This window comes from Podarcis pityusensis, assembly GCF_964106645.2.
Source record: "Podarcis pityusensis genome assembly, chromosome: 15".
NCBI classification, from domain to species: Eukaryota; Metazoa; Chordata; class Lepidosauria; order Squamata; family Lacertidae; genus Podarcis; species Podarcis pityusensis.
This window is the reverse complement of record NC_138040.1, coordinates 2,722,038-2,747,767: the sequence shown is the minus strand read 5'-3', so window position 1 is coordinate 2,747,767 and position 25,730 is coordinate 2,722,038. Positions and strand designations below refer to the sequence as shown.

The 25,730-nt window shown below is 50.0% G+C and overlaps 1 protein-coding gene across 3 annotated transcripts in view; it reads left to right on the top strand.

The window, feature by feature from the left end:
* Nucleotides 1-25,730, top strand: part of NCOR1 (nuclear receptor corepressor 1) — a 110,697-nt gene that overhangs the window by 78,105 nt on the left and 6,862 nt on the right. For 2 of the 3 annotated variants that reach the window (XM_080982719.1, XM_080982718.1), the window contains exons 27-44: nucleotides 1,166-1,267; nucleotides 2,472-2,572; nucleotides 3,515-3,686; nucleotides 4,531-4,671; nucleotides 6,652-6,735; nucleotides 8,099-8,352; nucleotides 9,222-9,576; nucleotides 10,420-10,629; nucleotides 12,829-13,035; nucleotides 13,749-13,898; nucleotides 15,108-15,281; nucleotides 15,743-15,908; nucleotides 17,695-18,203; nucleotides 19,608-19,739; nucleotides 20,205-20,380; nucleotides 22,213-22,436; nucleotides 24,231-24,368; nucleotides 25,193-25,335. In XM_080982719.1, the coding sequence (XP_080838845.1) occupies nucleotides 1,166-1,267; nucleotides 2,472-2,572; nucleotides 3,515-3,686; nucleotides 4,531-4,671; nucleotides 6,652-6,735; nucleotides 8,099-8,352; nucleotides 9,222-9,576; nucleotides 10,420-10,629; nucleotides 12,829-13,035; nucleotides 13,749-13,898; nucleotides 15,108-15,281; nucleotides 15,743-15,908; nucleotides 17,695-18,203; nucleotides 19,608-19,739; nucleotides 20,205-20,380; nucleotides 22,213-22,436; nucleotides 24,231-24,368; nucleotides 25,193-25,335 (3,438 nt within the window). The remainder of the gene's footprint in view (nucleotides 1-1,165; nucleotides 1,268-2,471; nucleotides 2,573-3,514; nucleotides 3,687-4,530; nucleotides 4,672-6,651; nucleotides 6,736-8,098; nucleotides 8,353-9,221; nucleotides 9,577-10,419; nucleotides 10,630-12,828; nucleotides 13,036-13,748; nucleotides 13,899-15,107; nucleotides 15,282-15,742; nucleotides 15,909-17,694; nucleotides 18,204-19,607; nucleotides 19,740-20,204; nucleotides 20,381-22,212; nucleotides 22,437-24,230; nucleotides 24,369-25,192; nucleotides 25,336-25,730) is intronic. The other variant, XM_080982720.1, reaches the window with a different exon arrangement.

Genomic DNA, 25,730 nt, shown 5'->3' with positions numbered 1-25,730 from the left:
CCCTCTTGTTTCCATTGTTTTGTGCTTGTTCATGCACGTCCATAAAACCTTACATTCTTAACAGTCCAATTTTAAAAACCTTCTTCATCTTACTACAAGTGACTTTTAAAAGTTATACTAATGTAGAAATTTATACACAAAGCTTAAGGAATGTGCATTAAACATTTGCCCTTTTTTAAGAAGAAGAACAAGAAAAGTTTGGATTTGATATCCCGCTTTATCACTACCCAAAGGAGTCTCAAAGCGGCTAACATTCTCCTTTCCCTTCCTCCCCCACAACAAACACCCTGCGAGGTGAGTGGGGCTGAGAGACTTCAGAGAAGTGTGACTGGCCCAAGGTCACCCAGCAGCTGCATGTGGAGGAGCAGAGACGCGAACCCGGTTCCCCAGATTACATGACTACCGCTCTTAACCACTACACCACACTGGCTCTTTCCTTTTTTAAAGGAAAAAACCCCCAAAATTCAAAGTCCTCTTTCTTTCTTGGGTTTAAATTATCTAATATGCCCTGCATAGTTCAATAATTTATTTTGCCAATCTACTTTGGCGGAGGCTTCTTCCTTCTGTAGGGATGGGCCGGTCTTGGCCTGGCATCCACTCTCAAATACAGGGACAAAGTCTTTCGCTCTATGAGTCCATCAAGTCCTGTACATCTCAATATCAAAACTTCAGTTTTTAAAACAACAATCATTTTCAACATTCTCTTCAAATCTTTATATGTCTTTCCCCAGGCCTTTTTAATAATTTTACACTGCCACCACATAGAGTAACCTCTTTTACTTTTTGCCCTTCCTCCTCAGGTCCTAATCTGACACTACACTAAACTGGCTCCTATTATTTAGTTTTGCTTGAAAAGGTGATGGGCTAATTAATGAGCAAGTGCCCTGTGTGTCCTAGGGAGGAACCAACTTCCCTTGTTCAGATGGCATCACTCAACTGGTCTTTGTTGAAAGATTTCCGTATACATTTCTGAAATTTTTTTTAAGGGGGCAGGTAGCGTTCCTAGCTTGGAAGGCTTGGCTGCTTGAGTCCCCGCACCTGTTTATAAAGGCCTGGAAACAGCCCATTACATATTGCTTGCAGTTTTTGTGAGATTGAAAAGCATGTGTGTTCCAAATGCTGCCTAGAAACCTCATATGTCCATCTCCTTTCTTCTCCTTAAAAGCTTCCATGCCGTACATCAAACAAGAAGAATTCTCTCCCAGGAGCCAAAACTCGCAGCCCGAAGGCCTCTTGGTCAGAGCCCAGCATGAGGGAGTGGTTCGGGGTAAGCTGTCTGAGATCTGCTGCTTCGGCCGGCAGGAGCTGCTTTACACTGAATGAGCCACCTAGCAGAGATGCCACAGGAGGGGATTTCCCGCTTAAGTTGGGGGTTGGACTGGGCAGCCTTTGGGGTTCCTTCCAGCTTTGCAAATTGACAAATCACATGCTTGTCATAAAGGGTGGGTAAACCTCAGCCCTTAACAAGAAGGAAGGCGAAGTTGCAGGACTGGGGATCCACTTCGTTTTGGGTGAAAAGGAGTTACGGGGGTACCTCTAGTTACGAACTTAATTCGTTCCGAAGGTCCGTTCTTAACCTGAAACTGTTCTTAACTAGCACCGCCGGCACACGATTTCCGTTCTCATCCTGGGGCAAAGTTCTCAACTCGAGGTAGCATTTTCTGATGCATACCAGGGTAGGCTTGGGGGTTGGGGTGGGGAAGATAACGGAAGGGATGGGGTAGAGCCAAGAGGGGGAGGGTCACATACAGCCAATCTTCCCCACCCCAACCCCTTGACCAATGACACAATGATTCTGCAAATAAACTGGTGTCAAGAGAAAATTATCCCCTGGCATGATTGGGGTTTTTTCTTGGGGGGGGCAGGGAGATTTAGAGTGTCCCACCCACTTTAGAAACACAATTGCAAGAGATTTGGGGTGGCAGAGGGCGGGGAAGAAAAGGATTTAGCAGATTGTCCTGGGTGCTAATGAGTAAGCACCCCCACCCCCCGTAGCATAAAATAAGAATCGACAATCACTTAACAGCAGCAACACATATACACATGCACACAGGCAAACACACAGCCTCGGACCCTCCGTTTCCCCACAAGCTGTTGGCTCCCAAAGGGCCAGAATCAGCCCACTTACCCATCTCCCCCCTCCCTCCCTCCTTCAACAAGTCTTGAAGAACGGTGGGGGCTTCTTCACTATGCTGTGCTGTCGGAACGGACTGAGGACTCCCCTGTTTTACAAGTCCTCTCTGGGGTCTTGAGTGGGTCAGCAGTGGGAGCAACACCCCCCCCCAAAAAAACCCCAACAACTCGAGGTAACTCTTCCAGGTTAGCGGAGTTTGTAACCTGAGGCGTTTGTAACTCGAGGTACCACTGTATAGAGAGGGAGGGAGGGAGATACTTAGGAAAAAATAGTTCTGGGTGCATATTTGGGTATGCTGTGTTTGTTTGAGTGGCATTGAATCTGTATCCTCAACCAGGTACGGCGGTGACCCTCCAAGAAGGAAGCATAACCCGAGGGACCCCAGCCAGCAAAGTTTCCGTTGAATCCATGCCGACCTTGCGAGGCTCCATCACTCAGGTATCTCCTTCCGTCTTGTGACGTTGATGGACCAAGGGAAGGGGGCAGTTTCGAAACCATCGCTTGGGTTTCCTTGATTTGCAGGAAGAAGGCCTCTCCACACCTCACACCCTGGGGTTCGGTCCCTGGCGTCTTGACGTAGAACCAGGGGAGGCCCCCTGTCTGATTATGATAGTAGAAGAAACAATAATATTTTGCTGCTGTTGCTGTTTCCACATTTTTAGTAGCAGAATTAAGCAACGATAAATATCTCGAAATGGCGCCTGTAAAAGCAAATCCTATACAAAGCATTCGAACGCAACATAAATACAGTATAGATTAAAAGATCAATAAATAAACACCACAACAAAACAACCCTCACCTGTACTGATACAATCATCAATAATAATAATAATAATTTATTATTTATACCCCGCCCATCTGGCTGGGTTTCCCCTGCCACTCTGGGCGGCTTCCAACACAATATTAAAACACAGTAATGCATCAGACTTCAAAAACTTCCCTAAACCAAAATCCTTCAGATGCACATTCACACTACACAAACTTGGGTCTCCAGCCGTTTTTGGACTACAACTCCCATCATCCCTAGCTAGCAGGACCAGTGATCAGGGATGATGGGAATTGTAGTCAAAAAAAAAAAAAAAACAGCTGGAGACCCAACTTTGGGAAAGCCTGCACTACACAAAACAAAGTAAACGCACAACACCCACCTAGCCCAATCGCTCAACAATTAAACTCTCTTTGCGGCCACCACGTGACTCCATATGCTCAAGTTTCCCACTTCAGTGAAACAGCCCAAAACATTCAGCCACTGTCTAATCGAGTCTGTGAGAGCCAGAGCCTGTCCTGGAGAGTGATTGTTCTAGAGGAGGCGGCTTCCTCTGTTTCCATTTCCAGAGCCTGGCTTAGCCTGGTTCCTAGCTCCCTTCGCTTTCGTTGCAGGGGACGCCAGCCCTGTCGCAGTCGGGGATTGCAGCTGACGTGCTGCTAAAGGGAACCATCACTCGCCTGGCCACGGAGGACAGCAGCCCGGAGAAGTGCCGGGAAGAAGCCGCCTCTTCCAAGGGCCATGTCATCTATGAGGGCAAGAGCGGGCACATAATAACCTACGACGGTAAGTCTCAAGCTCGGGGTGCCATTGGTGTCTGGCACAAGACGTCCCATGACTGAGGAGCGGTGATGCTGGTCCGGTGTTTCTCAAACTCAGGTCTCCAGCTGCTGTAGGACCACAACTTACATCACCCCATCCCTGATGGGAGTTTAGTCTAACCCCGGCTGGGGATTCAGAAACACAGTGCTACCTGGGAGAAATTCCCAGGTGTCAAAAAAGGTTATTTATGTGTGCCACTACTGCGGCCTGTGTTTTGTTAGCCCACAAATGGAAAGCGAGCGAAGTCCCAACTAAAGAAGAATGGCAGCTTAAACTGATGGAATATGCACAGCTCGCGGACTTCTAGAATAAGAGAACAAGAAGAACAAACGTTTTAAAGAAGATCAGAAAATCTTTATTGAATATATGGGGGAAATTGTGTACATTTGAAAACGTGAGCAGCATTAAGATAAATTCAGCAGTGCAAATCAGTTTCGATGGACGTAATAATGGAATACTGGATGGGTTAGTATGTATAAAATATGCAGGGATTTATGATATGCAAAATGAACTATGGAAAGACAAGAGGGGAAGCCGCTGATATTTTAAGGTTGTTTAAATGAATATTCTAAAATGTTAAACAGAAAATTTAACAAAAGTTATAGGAAAGAAAGAGAAACACAGTTCTAGTTGCTGAGCATTGATGGGGGGTTAACACTAGTTGACCAGTCTTGACTTGATGGGCGATGCTAACAGCTAAGCGTCACCTTTTGGAGTGGCACTACATGGCAACAAAAGAGCCACTTCAATATCCCTCCCCACATTGTTTCTGCCGGTATCCTGACCCACGTTTCTGTATTTTTGACAGCAATCAAGAATGTCCGCGAAGGAACCCGGAGCCCACGGACCGCTCACGAGATGGGGCTGAAGCGGACGTACGATGCTATGGAAGGCAACATCAAGCAAGGGATGTCGATGAGGGAGTCTCCTGTCTCCGCACCGTTAGAAGGTGGGAGCCCTGCCATGTGGCGCTTTACCATTTCTCTTCAGATGCTTAGAACCTGCCCCAGGGGTCGGCAAAAAAATTTAGCCGCGGGCTGGTCCACTGTCCCTCAGACCTTGTGGTGGGACGGAGAAGCTCTCTCGCCCACAGGAGCACCAGGGCAGTGACGGTGACAGGAAGAAGAGGCTGAGTGACGGCGGCTGGTTTACCTCAAACGCCGCGCCTGGTTTACCTCAGCGCGGCGCGGGGACGTCTCTGCCAATCAAACGCCACCGCTCGGCCTCTTCCTTTCGTCGTAATCGCCGGGAGTCTCGACTTTGTGGTGGGTTCCGGTTTTGCGGTGCGGGCCAGATTTAGGATCCAGGTGGGCCTGATCCGGCCCGGGGGCCTTAGTTTGCCGACCCCTGGCATAATCTTTCATTACAACCTGGGACTGATAGTGTGTCTTGAGAGCATCACCGAAAAAGACCCCTCTGTTTGTGATGTCAGGGCAGTGTCTCTCAAGTTTGGGTCCCTCCACCACCCCTAGCTAGCAGGACCAGTGGTCAAGGATGATGGGAGCTGTAGTCCAACAACAGCTGGGGGCTCTAGGTTGAGAAACACACTGTTAGGGGGTTCGCAGGAGGGTAACCCTATACACCTGTCAGGTATGACTTGTGGATGGGTGGGGAGATAAGGGTTCATCCCGCCGGCCAGTTGTATGGTTAGAAAGCTTGCAGGCGAGGTATAGTATGATTGCATCTTATGTGGGGGTCATGCTTTGCCAGTGGTGAATGTACGCAACATTGCATGTGTTCAAGCTGTCCCTGTGCGAGCCAGCAGACCAGGGCCCCACAAGACTGCACAAGAAGAGCATCCCAGATTCGGTCTGCCACGAGGGCCTTGTGCCCCACAAAGCAAGGCAGAGGGCTTAAAAACCTGCTGCAAAAAGAGCTTTTAAGCTCCCCACCCAGGGCCTGATTTACTTATAAGCTAAACAAGCTAAAGCTTAGGGCCCCACTCTCTTGGGGGCCCCCCAAAAAATTAAAGGAAAAAAAACCTGGATGTACATTTCCAAAATATGAGATAAAAAACAAATAAAATAAAACCTACATACAGCAACAGTGTTTTGTGTTGTGTAGGCTCCTATGATGTAAGTAACGGCCCTGGCCTGCTAGTCTGATCCCTAAAACATTCTGCGTGGACTGGTTGCATGGCAACATGCGCAAATGGCTTTAGATACCTATTAGTGCTGTGGTCTAAATCACTGAGCCTCGGGCTTGCCAATCGGAAGGTCAGCAGTTTGAATCCCCGCAACGGGGTGAGCTCCCGTTCCTCTGTCCCAGCTCCTGCCAACCTAGCAATTCGAAAGCATGCCCCAAAAAGGCAAGTAGATAAACAGGTACTGCTCCAGCAGGAAGGTAAATGGTGTTTCCATGTGCTGCTCTAGTTTCGCCAGAAGCGGCTTAGCCATGCTGGCCACATGAACCGGAAGCTGTCTGTGGACAAACGCCGGCTCCCTCGGCCTATAGAGCGAGATGAGCGCGCAACCCCAGAGTCGTCCACGACTGGACTTAACGCTCAGGGGTCCCTTTACCTTTACCATAAATTACCATATAGCATATATTCAACACAAAAAACAGCGGCAATTTGTTGTCGACAAAGGACAGCTGGACATAGAAAGGGCCCCATTGCCTTCAGGAAGTTAGGGCCTCATCAAACCTAAATCCGGCCCTGTCCCCACCTTCTTGCATTTAACTCACGGTATTTCAACCAACTGGCTGTCAACCACATATGGTTGAAACCAAACAAAATTACACATGCGTTAGATGTGATCATACTGGAAGAGATGTTCGGCTGGAAATGTATAAACTTTTGTGCATGCTTGATGTATATGTATTTTATTGTATGAACATGCCACTCTCGTAACGTGAAATGGCATGTGTCATTTGGGAGAGGAACGGCGTGGTTTTGCACCCATCTTAAGTCCCCATCCATCTTTTTCAGGGTTAATCTGCCGCGCTCTTCCTCGAGGCAGCCCCCACTCAGACCTGAAAGAGAGGACTGTGCTGTCGGGCTCTATAATGCAAGGTAGGTCTCCCCATGGGCTTTTGGGGTGGGGAGGGAGGAGGTTAAAAGCTCTTCAACTCCACCAATCTGGGTTCTGGTCCAGCTATTTATTGAAAAACAAATTTCACATATTAACAGGGTAGAGCGTGAGACTCTCAATTGCAGGGTTGTGGGTTTGAGCCCCACGTTGGGCAAAAGATTCCTAGACTAGATGATCCTCGAGGTCCCTTCCAATTCTATGACTCTGTGAATTGTGAGTCTTTTTATGATAATAAATAGGATGATGGTTATTAAATGTATAACAGACAGGACTAAGGAAGTATTCCAACAATTCAAAAAAAGAGCACCAATTGAGCCTGGTCAGGTATAAAGACAGTAGACAAAAGATTCATATTTATATTTATATACAGTATACACCTTTTGACGTAGATAGAGATATAATTAAAAGAAACTTGTAGAAAAGAGGCAATATGACAGTATACCTAGATGGTAAATAAACAATGGGTAGTAAATATAGATAGTAAATAAAGTGGATCAGAAACGTGTATTTATCAATGGCTAGTTTTCCTGCTGGACGCGGGTGGCGCTGTGGGTTAAACCTCAGAGCCTAGGACTTGCTGATCAGAAGGTCGGCGGTTCGAATCCCAGTGACGGGGTGAGCTCCCGTTGCTTACTCCCTGCTCCTGCCCACCTAGCAGTTCGAAAGCACGTCAAAGTGCAAGTAGATAAATAAGTACCGCTCCAGCGGGAAGGTAAATGGCGTTTCCGTGCGCTGCTCTGGTTCGCCAGAAGCGGCTTAGTCATGCTGGCCACATGACCCGGAAGCTGCACGCCGGCTCCCTTGGCCACTAAAGCGAGATGAGCGCCACAACCCCAGAGTCGTCCACGACTGGGCCTAATGGTCAGGGGTCCCTTTACCTTTACCTTAGTTTTCCTGCTAAATCAACATCCAGGCTAAATACTGTGAAGTATCTTTTGCAAAGGCCATGGCATGACTACATTTCGGCCCCTTTCATTTAGCCCCCCAAGTAGCCAAGGGGCTTCAGAATTCAGCACGTTTCCTCCAAGGCTCAGAAGAGCTGAGCCAACCTCAGCATCACATCGCACCTTGCAAGCCCAAGGCCAGGCGGCTGATTCAGTTGCAAGAAGTGACATTAAACACTTAAAAATCAAACAACCCATGCTTAACACGGTCCACTTAATACTTTCATTAAAAATGGATTGGAGCTGCGGCTCATGGAAAGAGATCTTTCTGGAGGGACGGAGCAGTCGAGAGGCATTTGCGGGAGCAAAACAGCATTTTCTCCTGCCAACGTTCAGCTGTTTGGTTGTGTGAGCTCTTCTGAAGCATCCGTCCCTCTCCCTGCTTCCCCCTCCCCCAAAGGCACCCCGAGGGCCGCGGCTGAGGGCTATGAGGAAGGCCTCAAATACCCGAAGATCAAGAGGGAGTCCCCTGCCCTGCGCAGCTTCGAAGGCGCCATCACCAAGGGGAAGCCCTACGATGGGGTCACCACCATCAAGGAGATGGGGCGCTCCATCCACGAGATCCCCAGGCAGGACCTGCTGAGCCAAGAGAGCCGCAAGACCCCAGAGATCGTCCAGGGCTCCCGGCCGATGATCGACGGCTCCATATCTCAGGTAGGCAGGTGTCAAAGCCCACCAGAGCAGCTGGGCATATGCACTCTGAAAAAGAAAGGAAAGGGGCGTGTTTTCTCACCGTAAGCCGAGGGCCGACACCGAAGAACTACAACTCCCATCAGCCCCAGCAGGCACAGGGTGATGGGAGTTGTAGTTCAGCAACATCTGGAGGGGCAAAGCTTCCCCGTGCCTGGTTTAGATAATTATTTGATTACTCGCCCTAAACAGCCTCGGTCCTGTATACCTGAAGGAGCATCTCCACCCCATCGTTCAGCCCGGACCCTGAGGTCCAGCTCTAACTGGGGAGTGTATTTTATCTTGTTTTGTGTATCTGGCTTCATAAGGGCAACAGAAATAAAGAAACGGTAAAAGACTTGTAGGGACGTGGGTGGCGCTGTGGGTTAAGCCACAGAGCCTAGGACTTGCCGATCAGAAGGTCAGCGGTTCGAATCCCCGCGCCAGGGTCAGCTCCCGTTGCTCGGTCCCTGCTCCTGCCCACCTAGCAGTTCAAAAGCACGTCAAAGTGCAAGTAGATAAATAGGGACCGCTTTATAGCGGGAAGGTAAACGGCGTTTCCGTGCGCTGCTCTGGTTCGCCAGAAGCAGCTTAGGCATGCTGGCCACATGACCCGGAAGCTGTACGCCGGCTTCCTCGGCCAATAAAGCAAGATGAGCGCCACAACCCCAGAGTCGGTCACGACTGGACCTAATGGTCAGGGGTCTCTTTACCTTTTAAAAGACTTGTATGGAAAAGAATTGAGGTGGGGGAAAATGTGTGCGTCTGTGGGGTTTCTGAGGTGACTTCCCATAGCTGTGGACCCACCGAGGCCTAGCTGACGCTGTGGCCCCCCGTCCTCTTCCCTCTTCTAGGGGACGCCCATCAAATACGAGAGCGGCTCCGGCCAGTCGGCCATCAAGCACAACGTCAAGTCCTTGATCACCGGCCCGAGCAAACTCCCTCGCGGGATGCCTCCGCTGGAGCTGGTGACAGAGACCGTGAAGGCGGCCGAGCGAGGGAAGTACGAGGAGGCCAAGTCCTCTGGGGAGGTCCGCCAGCGCCACACGGTGGTCAGCTCCGGGACCTCGGTCCTCCGCTCGACCCTCCATGAGGCCCCCAAGTCGCAAGTGAGCCCCGGGATCTACGAGGACGCCAACGCCAGGAGGACGCCCGTGAGCTACCAGAGCATGTCCAGGAGCTCCCCCATGATGAACAGGGTGTCGGAAGGTGAGTTTCCCTCAGCCCGAGGGCTGGTGGGATTTGAAGCCTAAACTGCAGCTGGGGATGGGGGGGAGCAACTGACCATTAGGGCACTCTCCAGCCAAAGGAACGCGCTGGTCAATAGTCAAAGGTAGCACAGCTGTTTCTGCAGGTCTGGGTATTGGAGCCCACCAATCTAGGGCACACTCGGCCCTCCAGGTGCTTTGGGACTACAACTCCCATCATCCCTAGCTAACAAGCCCAGCGGTCAGGGATGATGGGAATTGTAGTCCCAAAACATTTAGAGGGTCAAGTTTGCCTATGCCTGGTCTAGGCAGCTATTCCCAGGTTTCTGCTGTCTGGAGCAGCTGCAGCAACAGGGACCACTCCCCCTCCACCAGTTTATGTGCCTTCCCACCGTTCTTCTGCATCCAACCGGTCCTTGACAATTCCCCACCATGAATTTATCTCCTCCTCTTATAAAGTCATCCAACTTGGTGGCCAATGGCTACTGCTCGTGGTAGAGCATCTGTTCTGCATGCTGAAGGTCCCAGGTTCATTCCTCAGCAGGGCGAGCCTTTGCTGCTGGTCAGTGTGGGCAGTCCTGAGCTGAATGGCCCAGTGATCTGATCTGGTGCTCCTATTTAAGCCAGCCCTTCATTCTGAACTGTGAAGACTGGGATCTCACTTTATTTTTAGGGGAAGAGCTGCAGCTGCCAGTCAGTGTAGAGAACACTTAAGTCAGATCCGACTCTGTGGAAAGAGCTCGCACATGTGTTCCTTGGGTCCAAAACACCTACATTTTGAAATATTTCATTCTTGGCACTGTTCCTAACTCTGGCTTTTCATTTGCACCTGGCCCCTCTTCAGGGAAGTCCTCCAACCACGAGAGGAAGTCCACCCTGACGCCAACGCAGAGGGAGAGCATCCCGGCAAAATCCCCCGTCCCCGGGGTGGATCCCGTCGTATCTCACAGCCCCTTCGACCCCCACCACCGAGGGGCTACTCCGGAGGTCTACAGGAGCCACCTCCCATCACACTTGGACCCAGCCATGCAGTTCCACAGGGCGCTGGATCCCAGTACGTCCAGTCCTTTTTGAGCTACTTACTGATTTCCTTTTTCTGTCTTCATTATATCAATCTACCGTATTTTTCACTCCATAAGACACACTTTTTTCTTCCTAAAAAGTAAGGGGAAATGTCTCTGCGTCTTTTGGAGCAAATGCGTGGTCCCTGGAGCTGAATTGCCCAGGGGCAAAAAGCAGATCGTGCTTTTTTTTTTTTTTTTCTTTTTTTTTTAAAAAGATGAAAGTGGGTGTTTAAACAAAGCCCCTGATCGGCAAGCGATCGGGGAGGGAGATAAGGGATGCTAGCAATAAAGGTGGCTGCCTGGGAGGGGGGAGGTAAAGACAGCGAACTTGCAAGGAGAGGAGACAGGAAGACTAAAGCAATGAGGAGAGAAATTAGAAGAAAAGGAGGAGCAAAAAACTGCTCCAGCTAAGGAAAAGACACTAAGGCAAACAAGAGGGAAGGGAGTGTTGAAAGAAAGCAGCTGATCGGTAAGCGATCGGGAGGGAGATAAGGGACGGTAGAGATACAGGAGGCTGCCTGGGAAGGGGGAGGTAAAAGCCCATGGAGCCTCAGGATTTTTGCATTGGGTCACCCCAAATTCACCATCAGATCACATAGCATGTCCATGGCTACAGCCTGCACCAAACAAATGACGCACCCACTGTTGCATGGGGCTGCAATGACGCAAAAACGTGATTACAAAGCATGGATCCACATGGATTCTCAGGATTTTTGCATTGGGTCACCCCAAATTTCACATCCATCTCTTGCGTCTGCTTTGCTTTCTTGGCCTTTAAGGCAATGGTTCAGGAGCTTTCCTTTCAGGTCAAAGGCCAGGTCCCAATCCGGCCCACCCTCCCCAACCCCTTTTGACAAGTGAGTCAGGTCACAGTCACCTGACATCGAGTGACACCAGGTGATTCATATTTGAAACTGTAACAGAGACAAAACCCCTGTGTTGCAATACAGAAAAATCTGCTCAAATCCAACCGCAACACATGGCTGATAATATAATTAGTTAGATCATAATCCAGAATTTACAAATCTTAAGCATTCACAAATAATGTATGTATAAGTCCATAAACAAGAAATGGTAAGCGTAATGAATTGCTGCCAGGGAACCCCACGACGAAGTTAGGATGCCTTTCAATAGATAATGTCCAACATTGCAGTGATAGATGCTCCAAGGTGTAGAATGCAGCAATGAACAGCAAACGAAACAGGAACAGAACAGAACAGTGTTAGATTCAGGTAAGTAGCCATGTTGGTCTGCTGCAGTCGAAATAAAAAAAAAAAATTGTCCCGTAACACCTTATAGACCAACTAAGTTTGTTCTGGTATAAGCTTTCGTGTGCATGCACACTTCTTCAGATACACAGTTAGTGAGCTCTGGTCTATAATCATTATATGTACCTAAATGGACATATATGGACATATAAATGGACATTTGGAATTTATTCGCTGATGAAGATTCGTCCTTGAAACAGTTGACCTATCCCGGAAACACTGTTCCTGTTTTGTTTTATTGTTCATTGCGGCATCCTACCTTCACTGTAGGGACGTGGGTGGCGCTGTGGGTTAAACCGATCAGAAGGTCGATCAGAAGGTCGGCGGTTCGAATCCCCGCGACGGGGTGAGCTCCCGTTGCTTGGTCCCTGCTCCTGCCCACCTAGCAGTTCGAAAGCACATCAGAGTGCAAGTAGATAAATAGGTAAGCAGGAAGGTAAACGGCGTTTCCGTGCGCTGCTCTGGTTTGCCAGAAGCGGCTTAGTCATGCTGGCCACATGACCCGGAAGCTGTACGCCGGCTCCCTCAGCCAATAAAGTGAGATGAGCGCTGCAACCCCAGAGTCGGTCACGACTGGACCTAATGGTCAGGGGTCCCTTTACCTTTACCTTACCTTCACTGTGGTGTTCCCTGGCAGCAATTTATTACGCGTCCATTTCTCATATTTGAAGCTGGCAGCTCAGTGCTGTGGATGGGCAGATCCTGCCTTTTTTCCTCCGGAAAGTGGTGCAGATGGTTCCCTCTGCCCCCCGGCCCAGCTCCCCCATCTAATTATTATCTTGACAACAACCCTGTGAGGCAGGCAAGGCTGGTCAATGGCAACCGGCCCGCGTTGGGATCTGAACCTGCGGGGCCCTGCAATGCAGACTCAAACCTTCCCTTTTTTAAAACGATCCCTTTCTCCCTTCTCTGCCCGCCCAGCCGCTGCCTACATGTTCCAGAGGCAACTTTCGCCCACCCCAGGCTACCCGAGCCAGTACCAACTCTATGCCATGGAGAACACGCGGCAGACCATTCTCAACGACTACATCACCTCCCAGCAGATGCAAGTCAACCTGCGGCCCGACCTGACCAGGGGGCTCTCTCCCCGGGAGCAGACCTTGGCCCTCCCCTACGCGGGAGCCAGAGGTGAGTCTGCTTCCTCTGGGGAGGATAACCGGAGGCAACCTCTCGCACGCCTCGCCCCTTTCCCAGCCTTCCCAGGTTTAGAACATAGGGCTTGTTTGTTTGTTTTTAAGCAGGTTGAGGGGTCCGGTATCAGTGGAGATGTGGTGGCAAACGGGTTCGGTGCACCCATTCTTTAAAAACAGAGGTTTTAAAGCAGGGTGGTTGGGAGACTTTGGCCTTTGGGCCAAATCCGGCTTGCCATTTGACCTCGGTGAGGCTGCTTGGGGCAAGCCACACCCGCCTGCCCTACACCTTGGGTTCTGTGTGACGTCAGGGGCGAGAGTGGGAGTGGTTTAACGGCCAGCCCCTCCCCACAGGGAACTCTGGGAATTGTAGCTCCGCGAGGGGGGAATCGGGATCTCCTAGCAACTCTTGGCACCCTGAATAAACCATGGCTCCCAGAATTCTTTGCAGGGGGAGCCATGACTGTTTAATGTGGTATCGGTAGTATTTATGTGGTCAGAGTCCTTGTTCTTCAACTGATGGGTCACGGCCTGATTGACGCAACAGCGGCAGCCCCATCCTGCAAATAAATGCTTTTTGAAAATTAACAAATGGGTCCCCAAAATGCATATTTGGGTTAAAGGTGAGTCCCCAGTCTGAAACGGCTCAAAGACTGCTGGCCTGAGTGATCGTGTGCATATCTCCATTATGTCTCCCCCCTTTTTAATTAGGGATCATTGACTTGAACACCATGGCACCCACCATCTTGGTGCCCCACCCAGGAGGGCCCAACACCCCCCCGATGGACAGGATTACCTACATCCCTGGGACTCAGCTAGCGTTCCCCACCAGGCCATACAACCCTCCTTCCATGTCTCCAGGTGAGAGCTGCCTCCCCGCTAGGTGGGGAGAGCAGGGGGCACGCCCCCCTCCCCCGAAAGTACAGTGGGCCACCGGCACTTCCGCCCTGGTGGGGAAGGCAACCCATGGCCTCTGTCGCCCTTTGGCCACTACCACCACCCAGGAGTTCCAGGCAAGCTGTTGCCACACCCAGCGTCATCAGTCAGATTCTCAAACTTTTGGGGGGGGGTATGCAAAACCTAGCAGCAGTACCCACCTTTGATGTCTTCTGTGCCAGTGCCCCCCCCCCCCCGCTTTGGTGGATGCTTCCAGGCCATCCATCCTCTTCCCACACCGCCTTAAGGGCCAGCTGTGAAGTTAATGGCGTGATTACACTTAACATACAAACTTTGGGGCTTTTTTAGCCTGTCACGTAACTATTTACTATTACAGTGGAACCTCGGTTTTTGAACGTAATCCGTTCCAGAAGACCGTTCGACTTCCAAAACGTTCAAAAACCGAGGATCAATGGGCTGGCTGCAGAGCCAATGGGGGGGAAATGAAAAGCACAGCCAAGGAAGCTGTTCGACTTCTGAGGCACGTTCGAAAACAGAAGTCATTCCGGGTTTTGGGTTCCAAATCGTTTGACTTCCGAGACGCTCGAAAAACGAGGTTCCAGTGCCTTTACTTATTTCATAAAATGTATATGCTGCTTTGTTGTTTTCTGAAAGGTCTAAATCAAGCCTCAAAGCGGTTTATATTAACAGGATAGATGGGGGCACAGCTTTTAACTCTCTCCCGCTGCAGAGAGTCTGACAAAAATCCCTCTGAGATTCCTGCATTGCAGGGGGCTGGATGAGTTGGCCCTTAGGGTCTCTAGCTGCTTTTGGCATTCTTAGGGGAGCTTCAAACCAGGCGTGTCTTTTCTAGATAAATCCACATGCTCTTTCCACTGACTTCCGCCAGCTTTTACCAGATGGCATCCCTTCCCCCCCCCCTCCCTGCCCTGTTAGACTTTTTTCTAGCAGTAGGAACATGAGGGGCGGGGGGAACCCTAGATGTCAGGAGGACTTAAGAATTTCTTGCGGACTCTGGCACCCTCTCCAAACTACATTTCCCAGGATTCCTTGTGGGGAGCCATGACGGCAGCGAAACCCCTGCAGGCTGCGTCGTGTCGCCTGGCCTCGTTACCCAAACAGACCCTCTTGTCTTGTTTCCCCACCCACATTTTTCCTTTTTCTCCTCACCAGGGCACCCTTCGCATCTGGCAGCCTCCGCCGCAGCCAACGCTGAGAGGGAGAGGGAGCGCGAGAGGGAAAAGGAGCGGGAACGGGAGCGCGAGAGGGAGAGGGAGCGAGAGAGGGAGCGAGAGAGAGAGAGGGAGCGGATAGCCGCCGTTCCCAGCGAGCACTACCTGCGCCCAGGTGAGTGCCCAGAATGCCTTCTCCAGCTGCTGCTGCCCCCTCCTTTTTGATACCTCAGAGCCTAAAGCGATTGTGTGTGTGTAATCTTTAATTTTCTAGTGGGAGGGAGTTCCTCTGTCACTAGGAGGCAGGTGGTTTAAAGAAAGCTTTAGCTAGGGCTTCTGATTGGTACAGGCGCCCCGGAAACAATAGCCGGCAGTCGCATTAGACATCGGGCTTCCGAAAAAAGGTTTGGAAACCGGAACACACACTTCTGGGTTTTCGACGTTTGGGAACCAAGGTACCACTGTACAGCTCCCAGAATCCTTTGGGAGAAGCCACAAAAGTGGTACCGCAGTGCTTCAAAGTGCAGTGTGGATGTGGCTCTAGAAGCAGTGACTCACTCTTCAAACCTCCTGGTTCTTTTCCTCTACTGCCGGGTGGGACGTTGCTTCATTCCTAATATTTATTATATTCTTCAGGTGCTGAGCAGCCAGGAAGGCCAGGAAGCCATGGCTACGTCCGCTCGCCATCCCCGTCAGTCCGCAGTCAGGAGAGCGTCATGCAGCAGCGGCCGAGCATCTTCCAGGGATCAAACGGGACGAGTGTCATCACCCCACTGGACCCCTCCGCACAGCTGCGCATCATGTACGTTCGTTTTAATTCTTTTGTGCAGCCGGGATCCTGTTTGCCTGTGACTGCTATTCCCTGTGGTTTAAGCAAAGTTGCATCAGGCACTCTTGAGGCAGGACGGTTGCTCTGTGCAAACAGGGATGCACTCAGTCTTCTCTTAAAGCAGTTCCCCAAAGTTGGGTCTCCAGCTGTTTTGGGACTACAACTCCCATCATCCCTAGCTAGCAGGACCAGTGGTCAGGGATGATGGGAATTGTAGTCCAAAAGCAGCTAGAGACTGAAGTTTGGGAAACACTGTCTTAAAGGGATACATCTGTCCTCAAAGCCCAAGTTGCTCAATGCTTGGAAAAAAGTTTGTTAATTCCTTATGGCTGATAGAGCTTGGAGATGGGGTTATTGTAAGGAATGGCTGCAGGAGAAGACCAACCGCCTTTCAAATCTTTCAAAGGGCTGCCAGGAGGAAGACTGAGAGAACCTGTTCTCTGTCCCTCAGAATTGGAGGGGATAAGATTCTATTGAAATGTTAGGAAAAGATTTCTGACGGGAAGAGCTTTTCAGCTGTGGAACACCCAGCAGACTCTCCTCCGCAGGAGATCTTTGAAGCAGAGGCTGGAGAGGAAGAATCTCTCGAGGGGGGCAGGGAGTTGCAAGACTTACCTTTACTGAAGCAGGGGGTCAGATTGGATGGCCTCTTTGGTCCCTTCCAACTCAGTGAGTTGCACCCAGCAGTAGTTGGGCTCAGAGTCAGCCCGCTGTAATGAATGGATGTTGCGTTCTGAAAGCAAAGGAAGGACTGGACCCTGATTAATACAGTAGACACGAGGCTTGACCAGCAAGACCCTGGGAGAAAGTACGCATACCCACTCCCTGGCCCAGGTTGTTTTATTCACAAAAGAATTTTAACACAGAGTTTGTAAGAACCAATCAGATTTCCTCTGAGCATTTCAAAAAATCCCCACGTGGGGACAAAGTCAGATCAGAGGAAGCCTCTTAACTACAAAGAACTATTTCCTATTTGAGTATGCATACATGTTGAGGCTAAATAAACAGGAACTAAGGAGGAATGCATGGAGCAAACCCCGGAGGTCATAAAAGGAAAGACAGGCATTTTACCACCTCCATGTGAACTCTGTTTCCTGGCCCTAAGATCTACCTAAAGATTAACAAAAACTACATCAAAGCTACCTCTTTTTCATGTACCCAGGATGCCTGGTGAAGCAACTGGTCTGAACGTGACTGTCAGGCATAGAGAAAATGGGGCAGAGATGCAGAGGCTTGTGGGATCGATCAGAAATCGTGTCAATGACTCAAACCCAGTCAAAGCGATGCTTTCACTGCTGACACAATGGCTTGCTTCGTTTTTCATAATTCCTCATAGCAATCCTACATGACCACTACAAATGCATACGGCTAAGTTGGTGGAGAGGGATGCGGGTGGCGCTGTGGGTTAAACCACAGAGCCTTGGACTTGCTGATCAGAAGGTTGGCGGTTTGAATCCCTGCGGCATTTCCGTGCGCTGCTCTGGTTCTCCAGAAGCGGCTTAGTCCTGCTGGCCACATGACCCGGAAGCTGTACGCCGGCTCCCTCGGCCAATAAAGTGAGATGAGCGTCACAACCCCAGAGTCGGCCACGACTGGACCTAATGGTCAGGGGTCCCTTTACCTTTACCTTTAAGTTGGTGGAACTTAGCTGGACACAGCCCTATGGGTCTGTGCCAACAGCTGACGATAGCGCCCCCCCTTGCCGTATAACTCAAAATGTCCTAAGGTGTTACCGCCCTCTTTTTGTTCCGACCAACAGGCAGATCCCCCCCGGCACTCCCACCATCACCCAGGCCTTGCCCACCTCCCGCTACAACACGGCCGCCGATGCTCTGGCCGCCCTCGTGGATGCTGCCGCTTCCGCTCCCCAGATGGAGGTGGCCAAGTCCAAAGAGGGCGGCAAGCACGACGGGGGCCGCATCGAGGAGAACCCGGGGCGCAGATCGGTCGTGAGCGAGCAGCAGCAGCAGCAGCAGATGGAGCAGAAGGCGATGGAGGCAGAGAAGAGGGGCCCCCCGGGCCTGTACCCCTCGTCCTCGTCGAGCTACTCCTCCTCGGGGAAATCCCAGCCTTCCTCCTCCATCTACTCGGACGCCGGGAAGGACAAGGGCCCGCCTTCCATATCCAAGTATGAGGAGGAGCTCCGGACGCGTGGGAAGACCACCATCACGGCGGCCAACTTCATCGACGTGATCATCACCCGACAGATCGCCTCCGACAAGGACGCCCGCGATCGCGGCTCCCAAAGCTCAGATTCCTCCAGCAGCCGTATGTCCTCTGAGTTTCCTTTGGCCTCCTTAGTCTGGCTATAGGTTTGGCCCATTTAGGTGCAGGGCAGTAGTATCAGTGTTTGAAAAAGAAAAGGTTCTGACCTCCTTTGCCTAGTCCTCAGACCTTAGTTGGCACAAAAGTGTCTTTGAGAAAGAGTATTCTTGCAGAGTATTGCTGCTTTTATTCTTAAAAAGTCTTCTTCTCCAACCACAACCAACAGCTTTTACACACACCAAACGCAACCAGCTTTCTACCATCCAACCAACCAACCCACACCAAACACTAACATTGACCACTCTATATATACAGGTACAATTTGGCAAAAGGTTGCAGGAGTCATTGTAGGCCGCTGACTTATGCTGACTTAGTTCTTTTAGCATTAAAGAAACAGCAGCCAATTTTTAGCCGGGACAAGTGGTTCTCAAACTTTTATGGCCCTCAAACCCCCCCCCCAACTCCCCCTCCTCTTTACAAAGTATTATTCAGGGTAGCAGTTTCCCTCTTTGACTACTCCAATGCGCTCTACTTGGGGCTACCTTTGAAGGTGGCTTGGAAACTACAACTAATCCAGAACGCAGCTGCTAGGCTGGTGACTGGGAGCAGCCACCAGGGCCATATAACTGGTCCTAAAGGAATTATGTTGGCTCCCAGCACGTTTCCGAGCACAATTCAAAGTGTCGGTGCTGACCTTTAAAGCTCTAAACGGCCTCAGCCCAGTATCCCTGAAGGAGCGTCTCCACCCCCATCGCTCATCCCAGACACAGAGACCCAGCTCCAAGGGCCTTCTGGTGGTTCCCTCGCTGTCAGAAGCGAGATTACAAGGAACTAGGCATAGGGCCTTCTTGGTAGTGGCGCCCGTCTTGTGGAAACACCCTCCCATCAGATGTTAAACGAAACTGTCCTGAAAGGGGTTCAGCAAAATGTACTTTGTAAACCCCTTTGAGAAGAAAGGCTTTCAAACACGGATGGATGAAAAGGTTAATCGGGGATCCCCAAGCTGTTTTTGGGGTTGGGGGGCTGAGGACACCTATGGAAATCTAAGAAACGGTCTAAAGCACCACAAAATACCCATTTCACAGAATTAAAACAAGTGGGTGCTCAACTCTTCTCTCTGTCAACAACAGACGAAACACCTGCACACATAACCTAAAACTCAGACAGAAAACAGGACTCCTCTCTAAAATATTTAAAATGGGGAAGGGGCCTATAGTGTCTCCCCCAAAGGCAGGATACCCACCTGCACCCCTATTTATACGGGTTTTCCTGGGAAACAAAGTCAGCCATCTCTCATCCAAAGTGTGACTCACACTTCTACACCAGCAGACCTAATACTACCAGAGCTAGGTCACGGTTGGGCCTTACGAATGACCTCTGTCTCTCTCTCTTCCTCGATCCATGTAGTTTCCTCCTCCCACCGCTACGAGCCCCCCCGAGACGCCATCGAGGTGATCAGCCCCGCAAACTCGCCGGTCCCTCCCCAGGAAAAGATGCTGCCTTATCAACAGGAAGCCCCCAAAATGAGCCAGGCAGAACGTAAGTTCTCACTGTGGAGGATTGGGGCAGCCTCTCGACTTGCATCTTCGCGCAGGGAGGGCGAATCGGGTGCAGACGATTTTTTTGATTCATTTATTCAGAGTCGTAGGTCACAAACAGCAAATGACGAATCTTAAAACCGAATAGAGTCGCAGGCCAAAATGCATACATATGTATGGGCGGAACGAGCTTGCAAGTAATTCGCAATTAAGAGTCGCGTATCTCTTTTTGCAGTGTGGAAAGAGAATCTTGCAACCCTGTAGCTGGAGTGTTTGTTATCAAGTCCCACCGAGCGCCATTGGGACGTTCTGCTGATTTTATGAGTGATCTTTTCTGAGTGCAAATGAGTTCCTCTCCCGGTTACCTAAGTCAGGGCTGATGGGATGTGGAGGCCGAGAAGCGCTATAGAGGACCACAGGCTCCCCACCTTCCAGCGTTGTGAATCTCTTCTTCTTCTCTAACTAGGAGACTGCAGCCGTCAGTATGAGGGGTCGATCCACTCCTACAGGCAGCAGCAAGATTCTCCATCGCCACAGCAACAGCAGCAGCAACAGCAGCAGCCTCCGCCACCTGCGCAGGGCGAAGGGATGGGGCCCGTGCCACGAACACACCGCCTGATCACCCTGGCCGATCACATCTGTGTAGGTTTGCGTACTTGAGCACCTCTGTAGGAAACTTCCCCGATGCTTTCATCTGAGGAAGGCATCCCCAAACTCAGCCCTCCAGCTGTTTTGGGACTACAACTCCCATCATCCCTAGCTAACAGGACCAGTGGTCAGGGATGATGGGAATTGTAGTCCCAAAACAGCTGGGGGGCCGAGTTTGGGGATGCCTGATTTGAGGTTTACCCCCAGATTCTCACCACTGCTTATAGGAACTCGCATGGTTGCCTATATACTTGTAGTGTCTAATACGGTCCATTTCTAGTTCCAATTCATCAAATTTGTACAGCGCTTGATTGAAAAAACAAACAAACCTTCAAAGAGGTTACAGATAGGTAGCCGTGTTGGTCTGCCATAGTCAAAATAAAAAAAATCCTTCCAGTAGCACCTTTAAGACCAACTAAGTTAGTTCTTGGTATGAGCTTTCGTGTGCAAGCACACTTCTTCAGATACTTCAAAGAGGTGTACAATAAAGGATAAAGCAAAAATGATCCATAAGAAAAACTAACAAGCGTAATTCAAGACTTTTGAAAAGTAACAACCGACTAAAATTAAAATGCACACCAGCTTTCTAAGCACCTGGATAGGCTTGTCTAAGCAAAAAAAATTCAGCAGGAAGGGTATAGTGACGGCACCTGCATAATTTCAATAGGCAGGGAGTTCCAAAGTGTAGGCGCTGCCATGCTAAAATACTGATTTCTTACTATTGCAGAATGGGTATTATGTAGTCTGACCTGCTGATCGAAGCGGTTGAGTGGGTGTAGATGTGATCTTGTAGGGAAACTGGTCCCCAGTTGCAAAGGGCTTTATCTACTAATAGCAGCACCTTCAACTTGGCCCGCTAGCAAACTGGCAACCCGCTTAGGTTATCTGCAGCACAGAGAGAATTCTTCACTCGACGTTATATAGTTAGATGGAGACAAGGGTGGGATAGTTGGCTGGAGGCTGTGGTTCACTGGTAGAGCCCCTGCTTTGCCAGTTCCAGTCCTCCCCATCTCCAGGTAGGGGCTGGAGAAAAGTGCTGCCTGAAACCGTCACTGGAGAGCTGCTGCCAGTCAGTACTGAGAATACTTAGCTAAATGGGCCCACTGGTCTGACTTAGTATAAGGCGGCTTCCTGCTTTAAATCAGCTTTTTATTGAGACCCATGAGGACTAGAAGCTTGGTTTAGTTTCACAGGAAGGGCTGGAGCACACACTTTGCTTGCAGAGGGTTCCAGGTTCGATCCCCAACACCTCTGGGTAGGACTTGGAAAGCCCCCCTTCCCGAAATGCTGGAGAGCTTCTCCCAGGACGAATGCTGGATCATCAACCTGTAAATGCTGAGCTAGGTGGATCATCAAGTCAGTTTCCTAAGCAACTGGTGGTCATCATCAGGACAAGAACCGAGTTGGTTTGTGAGGTGTAGGCATGCGCCACTACCAGCACTCTTGATCCTAGGATCTTTTACAAACCTGTTGAGGTGTTTTTGGAGGTGAGACTAAAATAATAATAATAATAATAATAATAATAATAATAATAATAATAATTAATTGGGATTCTCTGCAAAATTCCTTATTCCCAAAGCCAAGTAAACATTGAGTCTACACTGGCCAGTTGCTTTATTTTGCAGAAAAGTTGGGCATCCTTCATCGTGTAATTTCTAAAACACACACACGCTGCTTTTACACAATTCACAACAAAAATAATTAAAGATTTCTCCTCTTGACAGCAGTCTGCAAATCAATCACGCATGCTTCCTGCCTCGGGTGCTGGTTTAGTTTTGCGAGATTGTTGCTGTTTGTTCATTTTGTCTTTTCTCTTTCCCCCGCAGCAAATCATCACCCAGGATTTTGCCCGCAACCAGCCTACTACGCAGCCATCCCTACAGACTCCCACTAGCACATTCCAGACCTCCGCCCCGACTTCCATCGCCACCACGAACCGGGTGAAGGCCTCAAACCGCTACAGCCCTGAGGTGCAGATCCACTCTGCGCCCCACCAGCGCCCCGGGTCGCGAGTGTCCCCCGAAAACCTCTCGGAGAAAAGCAGGGGAAGGTAACGATTCATGCGACTTTGCTGTGTGCTGTTATGTTAGAAGGCTGCGCGGCATTGAGAAGGGGGCTTGTCACCTTCTCACACCCACTTGCTCGGAACTGGCTTTGGAGCTCGTCACTGACTTGGCTCGTCATTGACTTTGCTGCTCCTCAGTTTGCTAAGAGCCCCTGATCCAGGCCTTCCTGAGAACTGAGATGGAGGCTGCATATGATAGCTGGAGTTTTAAAGACCAACTACTGGTCTCTGCTGTTTAACATGCCCTGACTTACAAAGTTTCATACATTGTCGTGTATCACCTGGTGATCACTGGATGAAGGACAGCCTAGAAAAACAACTGCCATATTTTTCGCTCCATAAGACGCACCTAGTTTTTAGAGGGGGAAAGCAAGAAAAAATATATTCTGCGCAGAGCATGTAAGCGGCTCTCGCTTTTCTTGCTTTAAATCAAGCAAAGCGAGAGCCGCTTACGTGGCTTCTGCCCCACTTTGTGCAGCTCTCACTTTGCTCCTGCCTCGCTTTAAAAGAGGAGGAGGAGGAGGAGACACCGGGACAGGTGCTTTGCTTGCTTTACAGCAAGGTGGGAGGAGGGATGGGCAAGCAAAGTGAGAGCTGCACAAAGTGGGACAGAGGCCACGTAAGCGGCTCTCACTTTGCTTGCTCCCGTCTGTCCCTCCTCCCGCTTCGCTGTGAAGCCAGCAGAGCAAGAGGCACTGTGCAGCTCTCGCTCTTGCTCTGCTGGCTTCATCAGAGCAGAGCAGCGCCTCTCGCGGAAAAGCCAGCAAGAGCCGCACTCACACTCGGCACAGCTCTTTAAAGAGAGAGCTGAGCAGAGCCTCCCGTCTGCATTCGCTCCATAAGACGCACATACATTTCCCCTTCCTTTTTAGGAGGAAAAAAGTGCATCTTATGGAGCGAAAAATATGGTAATAATCATACAAAGTAAATAACACATTAATGCTAATAATAAACCATACTAATGGTAAGTAATATTACTAATATTTACTTGATAAATGGTGAAAACATAAAAATTACATACTGCTTGATTGTAAAAAACCCCAAAAACCTCCAAGCAGTTTGTTCAAATGAAACAATGCTTTTAGTATTGCTAATTTCAACTGTTTCCCAACGTTTGCTAGATCCTTAAAAAGAACAGGATGCTGGACTAGATTGGAGAGCCAGGGTAGTGTCGTGGTTAAGAATGGCAGACTAAGACCCGGTTAAGAAGGAGGCTCCTGGTCCCCACTCAGCCTTCAGGAAGCTCCCTGGGTTAACTCTCAGGCTAACCACCCTCACAGGGTTGTTGTGAGGATAAAATAAAGAGGGGAGAACTATGCACATGGCCTTGAGCTCTTTGGAAGAAATCTGGAGTGTAAATATAATAATATGGTATGCCCCGCGGACGACCTTACAGTCCACAAACAATAACATCTTGGAGGTCCCGGGCCTCAAGGAGGTTAGACTGGCCTCGACCAGAGCCAGGGCCTTTTCTGCCGTGGCCCCGGCCTGGCGGAACACTCTGTCGCAAGAGACCAGGGCCCTGCGGGACTTGACATCTTTCCGCAGGGCCTGCAAGATGGAGCTGTTCCACCAGGCCTTTGGGCAGGGTTCAGTCTGACCCCTCTCCTTTTACAAGACCCTGCATATAAATGGCCTCTCTAACTCTTCTCACCGGCTCGTACAGTTTAACCTCAGCCTCCCTCCTCGAAAGTTTGGGGCAGGGAGACCAGGAGAGGATTTCTGCGTGTTTATAATTTGATCTGCTTTTGTACGTTTCTTGCCCCGCAACCTCTCTAGGCTTGGAAAGTCCCCAGAGAGGAGCCACGTTTCCTCCGAGTCATACGAACCGATCTCGCCCCCCCAGGCCCCGGCTGCTCATGAGAAGCAAGACAGCCTCATATTACTCTCCCAGCGATCCGAGCCTTCGGAACAGAGGTACACAAGACGGGCATCACAGCAGTTTCACATTCGTGTCTGTCGGTTAAGTTGCTTGCGTGTGGTCGTGAGATCGACAGGCACACACAGAGCCCAAGGTGCCCTGATAGAAATTCCTGATGCAAGAGTTTGGCAGAAAGGTAGCTCTAATAAGCCTGTTAAAACGTACCGTATTTTTCGCTCTATAAGACGCACCAGACCACAAGACGCACCTAGTTTTTGGAGGAGGAAAACAAGAAAAACAATATGCTGAATCTCAGAAGCCAGAACAGCAAGAGGGATCGCTGTACAGTGAAAGCAGCGATCCCTCTTGCTGTTCTGGCTTCTGGGATAGCTGCGCAGCCTGCATTCGCCCCATAAGACGCACACACATTTCCCCTTAACTTTAGGAGGGAAAAAGTGAGTCTTATAGAGCAAAAAATACGGTATGTGCAGGTCCTGCTATCGGAACACAGCCCATCTCTGTGAAATCATTCGTCAGGCGAGCGTTCGCATAACGAACTGGCGGCTTCCCTTATTTCCTTTGGGGAAATTTCTAATACGTGATTTGTCCCTTCTGCCTTTCCTCTGTTGTTTCTCACCGAAACGGCAGCCATCAACCAGCAAAACACAAGCAAGGAAGTAGACAAACTTTAAGGCTGATATCTGAATCAGCCATTCCTATAGCAAGGTTCTGGGTGCTAATTCACCATGTTCAAATAAGCAGATTTTCACGTAGCGAGTGTCAAGATAGCGAGAAACACGTGTATGCCTGCAGGTGTTTTCTTTTTAAAGTATCGCCCATTTTCTTTCTGCATCCCTTCTCAACCCTTCATTCTCGGCAGGACGGACTCTCGTTCTCCGGGGAGCATGAGCTACCTGCCTTCGTTCTTCACCAAGCTGGAGAGCACCTCGCCAATGGTGATGTCTAAGAAGCAGGAGATCTTCCGCAAGCTGAACTCCTGCGGGGGAGGCGACAATGACATGGGTAAGGAAGGATCTCCTTTCGCTTGCCTTTTCCTTTTCTCAGAAATAATTCCCCAGCCACTGTGTGTTTCCTGAGTGCAGTCCAAGATATCCTTGTTTGGCCCTGATGAAATAGATTGATTCCTTCATTAATGCCTGCTAGGATCACTCCCAAAGCGCTCTCCTGGGCAAGGGACTCCCTGTCTGTCTCTCTCTCTGAGTTGCTGTTCTATCCTCACCTCCTCCTTTCAATCGACTTTCAGCCTCATCTTTGCATTTGGAGGCATCTGGGTCATTCCACCCACTCTTCCTCAACCCGGTGCCCTCCAGACATTTTGGACTACCAATCCCATCAGCTGCAGCTATGCTGGGGTAGGGCTGATACTCACTCCTGGTGCAGAGATAGGGTAAAAGCCA